Consider the following 13,073-nt stretch of genomic DNA (forward strand, 5'->3'; position numbering starts at 1 on the left):
AGGTGCCACAAGTACTCCTTTTCTTTTTGCGAATACAGACTAACACGGTTGCTACTCTGAAACCAGAGAGAGAGAGAGGCATTCATAATACAGTGATTTTATTATAAAATTTCATGAGGTCAACCATAATTCATAATTTGGACAGAAAAAGCTCCCAAATCATCATAGGGGACCCACCAGTGCTTCTGAATCTTAGGAGGTTTAGAAGAGCCTGGCCACCACAGGTCTTACCCTATTGTGGCTGTTCAGAAGAGGGGACCAAACAAATTGATTTTTCATCATTTTTGTTATGGGGATTGTATTTATCTTTTAAAGACTCTGAAGGATCTTGTGTTTCCAATCACTTCCCTGTTGGAGGTCATCAGGAGGACCTCAAAAGGAATGTTTTATGTAACTTTTTTTAATTGACAACATTGACTATGCTTCATGTGTTTTTGGAACTCCAGTTTTCCCCAAGATTCATGGCACTCTTGTTTCTGAGCTTTGATGTTTTATGTATAGTTCACTGTAGTCACCATAGTCCTATACCTCATGACAAATTGTTTGGAGGGTTTTTAGAGATTAAGTAGAACTATGGTCAGTGTTGAGCTTGGCGTAAAATTTTAAATCTTTCAACTGTGGGTAGGCTCTTACCTTTGCAGCCCATCTCCAGCAGTGACTCTTTCTGAAGGGCTGTTATTCTGGATGACCCTGGAGTTAAACTCTGCAAGATTAAAATCATTATCTGATGTTGCGTGCAAAGATTTGATAGCCCAACCATGAACGAGTAAACTCATTTTTTGATAGAGATGTCAGAACCCTCTGCTAGCTTGGCTAATCCACACATTTAAAAATACAATGGAAATTTGCTTACAAAAATTCGTTAAGATTGCTGTTGTACTACAATACTTTCTTGTCCTCAAATATCTTTCCTGGTTTTCATAAGTCTGTGGGCTTTTTTTCTTGTCAAACTTATGTTCTTTTTGAAGATATGTGGAGAGAGCTTAGCTGAGCATTTCCTAGTTATCGAATGTTTGAATTTGGTGTGTTGAAGTCTTGCATTCCAGAAGATATAGGGACAAGAAGTCACTGTTGTGCAACAGAAATTTTAACTCCACTTTAATGCATTTTTAAAAAGTGAATTACTAATTTATAATTCAATCTTATTTTCTCCTTTTACAGCTAAAGAGATTATTATTAAACTAGTATTAAAATTTTTTGCAAGTACCATATTTGGATTTTTGAGTTCAAGAATAGTTATATATTGGCTGTCTCATGTCTTCAATGATGGATTAACTGAAGTAATTCTAAGCTTCTCAATGACGTACCTGATTTTCTTCATTGGTAAGATAAGGAATAACTGTGCCCCTACTAATTCAACTAAACATAACTGAACCTGATTTTCTGAGTTTTTTTTTTGTTATGCGTATTCAAATATACATTTATTTACTAACAAAAATGTTACATTACAGTGATGTTAACCTAGCCATGTGTGACACATTTAACAGCATAAACAGAAATATGGTAAATTACATATTTAATATCTAAACCTAGGAATAAATAATCAAAAACATAAATGTTATGTGACCAGGTTAATGTTGTATTGAGAACCTTAAATTCTGCATTGTTACTTTGCATTTGACTGCTTTTATTTTAACTTTAATATTACACTAAAGAAGCATCTTAAAATTGTATATAATTTCTTATATCTGTCTGCCTGTAAATCCAGGTGCCTTAGTTACCATGAGTCCAATTTTGCAGGGTAGAGAGGAATTAAAACTAATAAATGGAAAAATGTAAACCGTTAAACAATTTTAAGCACTGCAGGTCAGTAAATGAAAGTTTTACTGTTCTCATACTAATATTAACAAGGCTATGTTGTACATCTTTTTTATTTTATTATGTAAGTTTAACATGATTAGTTATATATTAAATTATATTCTTTTCAAAAGAAAAAAGATTACAAAATATTACATATGGTGTTTGCAAAATGGCTACATAAAGTTTTCAGTGCAAATAGATGGCCTCACATGGACAGTCAGTATATTACATAGCACTTTTTTTTGCTTATGTCACTTTTGGAGAGCTATAAGTAGACAATGAAACTGCAGAATTTAGATTTGAGACTCAATCTTTCTGTAGTCTTGCTGTGCTTCAAATAAGGTGGACAAAGGTAGTGCATCCAGGCCTGGGTAGGGGTCTTTGTCCCATGTCAAACCTCTCTACGATGCACAGTACTTTCAGAGGTAATTCAAAGCTCCAGCCTCTGTCAAAGGGGTGCCGTCATATTCAAAACATTAAAAAGGCCATACAACTTTATATAAATAGAACGTAGAGGCTTGGGGTTCATGAGAATTTGTCCATTTATTCTGAGAGGCTAAAAGCCCACAAAAATATTTTTTTCAGGTGACTCATAATATGTATCAGTGATATGTATAATGCTCTGGGTCACAGAGACTATAGACACTTGTGTTTGTGCTGATACAGCTTTTTTCAAGGCTGTTTTAACTTCTGGTCTTGAGAAATTTTCTTTCCCAGTTGTTGTTGAGTGAATAGTGCATAGATCCCCTTAAGTTAGAGATTGATTTTACCCATTCAGAGAAGAGAGAGGTTTTCTTATCTATAAAGAATCAATAAGATCATTATTCTGTTGTACTGCGGTGCACTGTTAGTGTGCTTATTTGTTGTTTTTCCTATTTCTGAAATATTTTTCATTGAGGCCAATCACTTTTTCTTTATATGTAGTTTCAACTTCAAGTTTTTATTCTGTTGTATTATTGTTGGTTAAGTGCTTCACTTAAGCCAAACTTGGGTGTGATTTTCTTACTCTTCTTTAACCATTTCTCACTCCAGCCAAGTGCCTCTCCCCTCTCAACTTATAAATATACTTTATTGTGAGTTAAATAGCATTCATGGGTGAGGTTGCTAGATCACCTGCATTGGTGGCCAGAACTTCTGCTCTTTCACTAGTCATTTCTGCTTGTTCAAGAGTGACTTAAGCAAAACTGTCTTCTGGTTAGAGACTGACATTGTCCATTACAGAAATACCATTTTCAGGTAAGAGAGAAATCTATTTAAATTTGAAAACTATGCACAGTACGTTTTTTTACATAGAAAGATATTGTTCTTCTTCGAATGATGTCCCTGTGGATGCTCCATTTCAGGTATCTGTGCGCCTCTGTGCCGTTGATTGGAGAATTTCAGTAGCAGTGTCCATCTGGATTGTGCATGCGCCGTGGTTGTCTTGCAGCGCCGTTGGCACCTCATCTATTGTATGTGCAACTCGACACCATCAGTTCCTTCTCAATTGCCCCAGCCTGAGATGGAGCTCCATAGCGGTGTTCCAACATCTGTGACAAACCTAGAAAAAGTAGTTAGAAATAGTTTTAAATTTCATAGTATAGTTAGTAGTAGTTTTAGTTAGTCTTCATTAGTCTTAGTTACTTAATTTTTTTCTTCTTCTTGCCTCAGAGCAGGAAACATTCAACCCCACTCAGCAATGCCTGGTTCTCCAGGTTTTAAAAGATGTCGCTCCTGCTGAGATGCTATACCTGTCTGATGCTCATTCCCTCTGTGTCCACTGCGTTGGTGAGTCACACGTCCCCCAGAAGTGCACTCAGTGCAGTACTTTGAAGGCCAGAGCTAGACAGGATTAAGACCTCCATCTGAAGCTCATTCTGATGGAGAAATCTTTCCGACCGGCCTCTGACCCAGGGCAAAAGACTCCCAGGTACATCACCCTCAGTGACGCACAAGGCTTATTCCTCAAAAAGATTGAGGAAAAGAGCTATAACCTCACCGCAGAGACTAAAAAGAAATGGTCTCCTGCTAGGTCTCTGTCCTCAGTGCCAACCACTTCATGGGTAAGCACCTTTGAGGCACCAGGTACCTCTGGCACCATCCACACAGGGACGCCATTGGAAGGAGAAGGAGTTGAAGCGCACATCTAAACCTTCCTCCTCCTCTACGGCACCAACAACACCAGTGAAATATACAGCACTGAAACCCTCACTAATGGCTGTGCCACCACCACTAGTGCCGATGACTTCCTTGGCATCGACAGAGGGCAGAAACGGCATCGTCCGCACCGAGCAAGTCAGGTCGCAAATCGTCGGCAACGTCCATGGTACTGTCTAAAATACTGACATCGATTAGAAAATTGATGGCACCACACCAGTTTCTACACCAGAAAGACATCATGGTATCCTCAGTACCTCTCTTGCTGCTCTTTGGCACTGATGGCACCCCAGAGCATACAGTACCGGAGCAATCAACCTCACCCACTGCCCCGCCATTCTCTAGCCATGAGGATGACAAACAGGAAGAGGTTGCTTTCTCTTTGCGCCACTCTTCACCTATCGAAAACAGACCACCTTTGGGACCCATGAAATCAAGGGCCCAATATGGGCAAGATATGCAGCCTTGGTAATGACAGCCATGGATGTGCCCACCCATGCCTTTTCTTATGCAATGGCCACCCTGAGACCCATGGGCAGCATACAGGGCACATTACAACTGACCTCCAACCCCACTTAGAGCTGAGATAAGATTGCCACCACCATGCTGCATACAGGAGACCTCTGATGTCTGTGAGGAAATGGGGGACGAGAAAGAGGAGGGCACAGAGCAGGACATGATATCACCTGCGCATAACTCCTCATCACCGGATGAAACCATAATACTCCCACCACTGCCGATGATTTTAACCAGTTCCAAAAGCTGTTTAAAAGGATGGCGCAGAGTAGGAGATCCCACTTGAGGAAGTGTCTGACACACAGCACAAACTCCATCAGATTCTCCAGATCTCTTTAAACCTCTAAAATTGTGCTACCCATAAATGACGCCCTAAATGAGCCAGGAAAGACTGTTTGGCAAACACCAGCTACTGTCCCACCAATATGTAAGAGGGCGGACAGGAAGTATTACATGCCCGCCAAGGTTAGACTTCCTTTTTTCTCACCCCTCCCCCAATTTCCTGATAATGGAGGCCTCAAACCAACATGGCAAACAGCCACAATGTAGATCCACTCCGCAGATAAGGAGTGGAAGAGGCTCGACCTGTTTGGACAAAAGGTCTACTCTTCTGAGACCTTACAGTTCTGCATGGCAAACTACAGCACGCTCCTGGCCAAATATGACTATGACAACTATGGCAAACTGAATTATTTTATTAATGACCTTCCAGAGGAGAGGTGGGAAAAGTTCAAAGGTTTACTCCCGTAGGGACAACTTGTCACCAGAACTACACTACAAATGTCCCTTGCTGTAGCAGATACTGATGCAAGAACAGCTATAGCCATTGTAATGTGCAGGGCATCCTGCCTGCAATCATAAGTAAGGCTGCAAGTCTGTCACGGATTCCGTGTCTTTCCGTGACCTCTGTGATTTCTGCAGCGGCCAGCAGCAGTTTGGGTGTGTGTGTGGGGCTCAGGGCTAGGGGCAGGGAGTTGGTAGGTGCGGTGGGGGGAGGCACTTACCTTGGGGTGGGGGCCTCCTTGGCTCCCACTGGCATGGCCTTGAAGATCCTAGGTGAAGGAGGAGCCGGCGGCTCTGCATGCTGCCCATGCCCATAGGTCCCGCTCCCGCAGCTCACATTGGTGTGGTTCCTGGCCAATGGGACGTGCACAACGGGGCTTGTGGTGGGAGCAGCTCGCAGAGCCCCCTGGCCCCTCTGCCACCTAGGAGCTGCGGGGACATGTGGAGCTTGGTAGGGAGCCCCTTCCAGCCCTGCCAATCCTACCTGCCCCCAGCACCAGCGGGGGTCCCTGGCTGTGCACCGTGGCCCACCCCCCCAGCACCAGAGAGGGGCCCCCCCAGCATCCATGGTTCCCCTGGATCGCCCCTCCCAGAGCATCTGTGGACCCCCCCATCCAAGTTTTAGTTAGGGGTATATAGTAAAAGTCATAGACAGGTCACAGTCCATGAATTTTTGTTTACCGCCCATGACCTGTCCATGACTTACTAAAAATACCTGTGATTAAAACATAGCCTTAACCATCAGACATTCTGAAGGGCCTCCAATTAAAGGTGGAATATCTTCCCTTTGACAGGAAAAAACTTTTCTCTGCCAAAACCGAGAAGGTCCTCCACTCTATGAAAAACTCCCAGGCAACCCTCCGGTACTCTTGGGATATACACACCTGCAATGAAACGGAGACGATATCAACCATACCAACATGGCAGGGACCCCTCACTCCCATATCAACAATGACAATACATCCTCAGAGGCAAAGACAGAAGCCCCAGAGACGTAGAGCATCTCGGATCCAGCCCTCTACGTCACAATCTGCATTGACTAAGCAACAATTTTGAAAATTTGGTTGAGGGTCTGAATGACCTCCCTCACCTGACCGCTCAAATATTGATGAGCAACCAGGTCTTGGGCTGCCAATTTATGCCATTTTTACCATGTCTGAACATCAATTAATATGATCTCTAGGGCCCATTTGTCCACAGTATCAGGCTACTCCATCCCTTTCACCTCAATACCAACCTCTCAACCCTCCTCCCCATCCCTCTTCGGGAACCTTCTCACGAGCACCTTCTGCGACAAGAAGTAAACCATCTTCTACAATTAGGTGCTATGGAGCAAGTTCCTCCACAACACAGGGGGAAAGGTTTCTATGCCCATTACTTCTTAACACAGAAGAAAAGCGGATTCTAAATCTCAGAAAGATCAGCAAGTTTGTACAAGCCCAAAGATTGAAGATGGTTACAGTGGCCACGATAGTACCTGTGCTGGCAAAGGGGGACTGGTTTTCAGCCATTGACCTATAGGATGCTTACTTCCACATCACGATACATCCTGCTCACAGAAGATTCCTTCGGTTCACACTAGGAACGGATCACTATCAATACAGAGTCCTACCATTTGGCCTTTCCACAGCATTGTGAGTGTAGTAATGGTGGCACACTTACACAAAAAGGATAATAATATTTCCATACCTCAACAACTGACTACTAAGAGGCCCCACTCGATCAGAGCAATCAACATTACTCAAAAGACTATTGAGCTCTTTCAGAGCCTAGGATTACAGATAAAGTTAATAGAAATCAACCCTAGTCCCTATATAACAATTGGACTTCATCAGAGCACACCTTGACTCCACAGAGGCCAGAGTATCACTACTGATGAACAGATTCTTGACATTGGCAAATCTTATTTCGGTAGCTACGGAGAGTCCATGCATATTGGCACATACTGTGACAGGGCTGCGCCAGATGGCTACAGGAGAGTGATAGAAGGCAGACATATTAGCCCCAGGTTAAGTAGGTCCCTTTCCCTGGGTAAGGTAACAGGGAAGGTTCCAGAACAATCAGGAACTTTCTGGAAACAATTAAGGCAGACAGGCTGATTAGAACACCTGCAGCCAATCAAGAAGCTGCTAGAATCAATTAAGGCAGGCTAATCAGGCACCTAGGTTTTAAAAGGAGCTCACTTCCGTTTGTGGTGCGTGCGAGGAGCTGGGAGGAAGAGGCGCAAGAAACTGAGAGTGAGAAGGCGTACTGCTGGAAGATTGAGAAGTACAAGCATTATCAGACATCAGGAGGAAGGTCCTGTGGTGAGAATAAAGAAGGCGTTGGGAGGAGGCCATGGGGAAGTAGCCCAGAGAGTTGTAGCTGTCACGCAGTTGTTACAGGAGCCACTGTAGACAGCTGCAATCCACAGGGCCCTGGGCTGGAACCCAGAGTAAAGGGTGGGCCCGGGTTTCCTCCATTCCCCCAACTCCCTACTTGATACCGGAGTAGTTGACCTGGACTGTGGGTTCCACCAGAGGGGAAGGTCTCTGGTCTGTTCCCCGATCCACTAGGTGGATCAACAGAAACTGCGGGGATTGTTCTTCTTCCTTTCCCCATGCTGGCCAGTGATGAGGCTAACTGAGTGAACGGCAGATTTGAGCCACGAAAGTGGCCAAATTGAGGGTTGCTATGAACATCTGAGGCAAGAAAATCCGCCAATAAGCACAGGACCCACAAAGGCAGAGGAGGAACTTTGTCACAATACCTATCTACAGATGCTAGGACATATGGCAGCCACTACTTTTTTGGTAAAACATGCACAACTGCACATGCGCTGCCTACAGAGCTGGCTACGTTCTATTTACATACTGAAGAAACACATCTTGAACAGCAGCCTGACAGTGCCCACAAAGAACAAAGAGTCTCTGTGGTGGTGGATATGTGCAGAGCATGTATGCACGGGGATCCCCTTCCACCAAGACCCACCATGCATATTGATTACAACGGATGCCTCATTAGTTAGCTGGGGTGCTTACCTGGAACACCATGCCATTTAGGGGAGATGATCTTTGGCAGAGACACAGTTACACATCAACCTACTTAAACTATGTGCTGTTTGCAATGTGTGCCTCCGCTTCCTCCCACTGATAAAGAACGAAACAGTAGGTGTGATGACTGATAACATCATCTGCATGTTCTATATAAATTGACAGGGAGGATCCCGATCCCAATTCCTATGCACTGAGGCCATGAGGCTGTGGAACTGGTGCATATGCCACAACATAAACATCTCAGCCTCCTGCCTCCCCAGCTGTCAGAACATGACAGCGGATACACTGAGCAGACAGTTCTCCCACAATCACGAATGGGAACTAAACAACACAGTCCTACAGTCCATATTCCAACAATGGGGCTTCCCATCCATTGACGTGTTTCCTACAGCACAAAATTGAAAAAGCTCATACTTTTGCTCAAGAGCAGGCCTGGGACCCTGATCACTAGGGGATGCCTTCCTTCTCAAATGGGATGTAACACTCCTCTATGTATTTTTATCGATACTCCTGCTGTCGAGGGCAATGTTCCCTCTAATTTTTGACAGGCCATGTGCACAAAAAATTTCTTCTGTACAAATTTTTGAAGCAGAGTTCAAATTTGTGCACCATGAAGCAAATGCGCCAAGCAAGTAAAATGCTTATACATTTAAAAAGTTTTAATTTGCAATTTGTGTCAATTGTATGGGTTTTTAGATGGAGACATCATACGTAAAAAAAAGAAAAACCAAAGTTTGTTTTTTAAAATTTAAAATTTTCCTAAAATATATCAATAAATGATGATCAGCTAAGAATAAGATATGTAATTACAAATGCATTTTAATTTCCTTATTAGTCGAAATGTCAAAGACTGCTAAACTAACCTTACTGTTTTTCCCTGCAATCTTTTTCATATGCCCTTTCAGTATAAACTCTGTCCAGATCTATCAGTCCTCCATCCAGCTGGTAACTCTTAATACACATCAGTATGTCCAAATGATCTACTTGTAAACGATTCAGTAGTTTGTTTTTTAGAGTGTTCATTAAGCTAAAGCCAGGCTCACAGTCTGCACTTGATGCTAGGAATGTTCCTCCAATATCCATCAACTTTGCAAGATCCTGAAACTGTTCATTCATTCTAATAGCCAACAACACATTGTCAATAAGTACCTTGATTTCTTCTGGGTTTGAGCGCTTGCGTTCAAGATTAGTTTGCCTCCTCTGCTTTTCCGCTGGACTTTCAAGAATCATGCTAAGTAATCCACTCCATAAGGAAGGGGTTTTGTTTCTAAGTCTTGTTACACCATCTATATGAGACTTATTTGACAGATTTAAGAAATCTGACGCTTTAAGAAATCCAACTTCCATACCTTGTTCCACATTCTTCCTGTTGAAAATTCTCCCGGAGCTCTGGAATCTCGACAATATATACAAACCACTCCATTGTCCTCCTCATATGTGAATATTTCACAAAGTTTAACAGGCATTACACTATGTGACTTCAGTGTAACCGTCTCTATAGTCTCATCCAGCCATCCAGATTTAAATGAAGTCGCTGTTCTTTTACGCTTTAGACCTCTAGACGGTGACATTTTGGGGTTGATTTTTTACCAGATTGGTTTATTTAAAATTAATACTTTTATTATATGGCTACTATTTCAATGTGCTTAACAGCGTGACTCAACAAAAGGGCAAATGGGAGATCATTCAGATCAGGATACTGGAAGTTTGTGCATAGCTCCAATCACGTCCGTGTATCTATGGCAAAAAAACATGGGAAAATGGTAAAACATCACGAGTAAATGTATGAAGTCCAGTGCCTTTGAAAGATTTCAGTCATGAAAACAACACTTACCTTTGTTCATTTCTGGGAAATCTTTGCAGTTCTTTAGCAACTATAGGCAAGCATTTTGACTTATTCGCACGTACTTGGGTTTGTACACAGCCAAATGAACAGACTACAAGGAGATGTGTGGGCCCTCTCCTCCCGAGCGTCCCGACGTGATAAACATTCCACATTCGAAATGCTGGCTGGGAGGGATAAGATTCATTGCCCTCCTTTCCTTCCCCCCCCCCTTGCCAGCTAGTAGAATCTGGCTGTGTTGATAGATGGTGGGCGAACAATGTCAAAAGTCGCCCGTAAATAGGGTGACCAGACTGGAAGAGTGAAATATCAGGACACATTGGGCGAGTAGGGGGCGGAAAAGAGAGCCACACAGCTCCCCTGGCCTGCACCCCCTGAACCCACTATGCACAGAGCCTCCCCCACAACCCCATACATTTGACACAAATGCACAGCGCTGTGCACACCACCACCCCTGCCCAGTGCCCCCCGCCCACAGCCCCACCACAGCTGCCCAGCACCCCACACAGAACCCCCCACTTGTTAGTTTCCCAATACATACAGATTTCTCCTTCCTCCCTCCCTCCCCACAGCCCCACCACCACAACTAAACAATGCTCCATACAGACCCCCAGTGCCCTGACACACACAGATTTCCCCCGCTGCCCAGCACCCCCCAACAGGCCCCCACTGCCTAGCACTCCAAAAACACACAAACCTCACCCACTGCCCAGCGCCCTCCACACTCTCACAGCCCAGCACCCCGGACACACCTCCCAGACACTCACTCCACCACACCCTTCCCCCTTCCCTGGCTGCACTCACCAACCCTGCTGGGAGGTCTCTGGCTCCTAGGGTCAGAGTGGTGAGGTGGGGGGGTCTCCACTCTCCATGTGATGCGCCTGCCACAAGTGTGAGCTCCGTGGCTCCCATTGACCAGGAAAAGCGCTAATGGGAGCTGCCGGAGCTGCGGAGTGGGGCTTGCAGGCGCCGGCAGCATGCAGAGACCCTAAGAGCCAGCAGATCCCTCTGGCTCTTAGGGTCAGATCTGGTAAGGTCCGGGGGGGGGGGGGCACCTGCAAGCCCTGCCCCCGAGCTGTGATTGGGCAGGAGGGAGCCGCCCGCACTGCAGGCTCCTGCTGGCGGGTGGGCGCGCTACCGGGAGCTGCCCCAGGAAACGTCACCACACCAGCCCCGGGACTTTGGTGGTGATGGTGAGCGGGCGTCCCGACCAATGTGTAGTCAGGACGCAAGACAAATGTGTGCATGGTGTTTCCCTGTGTACGTGGGGCTTAGAATCTGTGTGTGCACACATAGCTTAGAGGGAACAGTGGTTGAGGGTAATACACAAGATATACCTCAACAAGTCCAGGGTCATACCGATAGCCCACGCATGTCCCAGACAAACTTGATACTCTTACTTGATGCAGATGGCAATTGGTGCAGCACGACATCTCCTACTCCAGAGGAACCTTCTATCACAGGACAAGGGTTGGCTTCTCCACCCGACTCTGGAGAGACTTCATCTGAAGGCATGGCTCCTATATGGTTCCATCATGATGAATTAGCCTGTTTGGAACAGGTTAAACACATGTTACTAAAGAGCAGGAAGCCAACCGCACATAAGACCTACCTTCAAAAATGGAGGAGGTTCCACTTATGGTGTCAAAACAAATGCATTAATGCAGTTTCTGCACTCCTCTCGTTAGTGCTGGAGCTAAAAAACTCAGGACTATCCACAAGCTCCATTAAAGTACACCTTGCTGCCATTAACGCATTCCACCATAACATCGAGGGGGCATCACTATTCGCTCATCCCATTACAAACTGCCTCCTTATAGGCATACAGAGGTATGCGATCCTATGCCAACATGGGACTTGAACTTGGTATTAAGATACCTCATTGGCCCTCCATTCGAATCACTATTTATGTGTTCCCTAATACATCTATCAATGAAAGTAGCGTTCTTGGTCACTATTACTTCTGCATAGCAAGTAAATGAGATGGGGCCCTCATGGCCCATCCTCTGTATACCATATATTTTAAGGATAAGGTCACCCTGAGACGTCACCCAAAATAGCATAGTCTTTTCCCCTAAACCAACTGATTCATCTCCCTACATTCTGCCCCAAGTCCTATGGGAGCACGCAAGACACTATTGTACATTCTGTAGACAACAGACAAGCGCTAGCATTCTACTTGGACAGAGCTAAGCCTTTCTGGAAATCTCCAAAGCTCTTCATCTCCACAATGGAACGCTGAAAAGGTTCCCCTATATCCACACAGAGACTGTCCAAATGGATCTCTAGCTGCATCCACCTGGGTTACCAACAGAAGAAAATACAACCCCATCAGGGATCAGAACTCATTCTACAAGATCACTAGCAACTTCAGTTGCCTTTCTGAATAATGTTCCACTGGGGGACATATGTAGAGCTGCTACCTGGGCCTCTAAACACATTCACAAAACATTACGCAGTCACTGAGGGCTCAGGATCGGATACACTGTTAGGTTTCACAGTGCTGTCCTTGATCACTCAATTTTCAGAGTAGCAGCCGTGTTAGTCTGTATTCGCAAAAAGAAAAGGAGTATTTGTGGCACCTTAGAGACTAACAAATTTATTAGAGCATAAGCTTTCGTGAGCTACAGCTCACTTCATCGGATGCATTTGGTGGAAAAAGCAGAGGAGAGATTTATATACACACACACAGAGAACATGAAACAATGGGTTTATCATACACACTGTAAGGAGAGTGATCACTTAAGATAAGCCATCACCAGCAGCAGGGGGGGGGAAGGAGGAAAACCTTTCATGGTGACAAGCAAGGTAGGCTAATTCCAGCAGTTAACAAGAATATCAGAGGAACAGTGGTGGGGGGAAGGGAGAAATACCATGGGGAAATAGTTTTACTTTGTGTAATGACTCATCCATTCCCAGTCTCTATTCAAGCCTAAGTTAATTGTATCCAGTTTGCAAAT

At 44.5% G+C, this 13,073-nt stretch overlaps 1 protein-coding gene across 1 annotated transcript in view; it reads left to right on the forward strand.

The window, feature by feature from the left end:
• LOC119857693 (sodium/hydrogen exchanger 10-like) overlaps positions 1–13,073 on the forward strand; it is a 328,581-nt gene that overhangs the window by 51,508 nt on the left and 264,000 nt on the right. Inside the window, 1 exon segment of the mRNA XM_043517916.1 lies at positions 1,162–1,323. Coding sequence (XP_043373851.1) covers positions 1,162–1,323 — 162 coding nt within the window.

Source organism: Dermochelys coriacea, chromosome 6 (assembly GCF_009764565.3).
Source record: "Dermochelys coriacea isolate rDerCor1 chromosome 6, rDerCor1.pri.v4, whole genome shotgun sequence".
Lineage (NCBI taxonomy): Eukaryota > Metazoa > Chordata > Testudines > Dermochelyidae > Dermochelys > Dermochelys coriacea.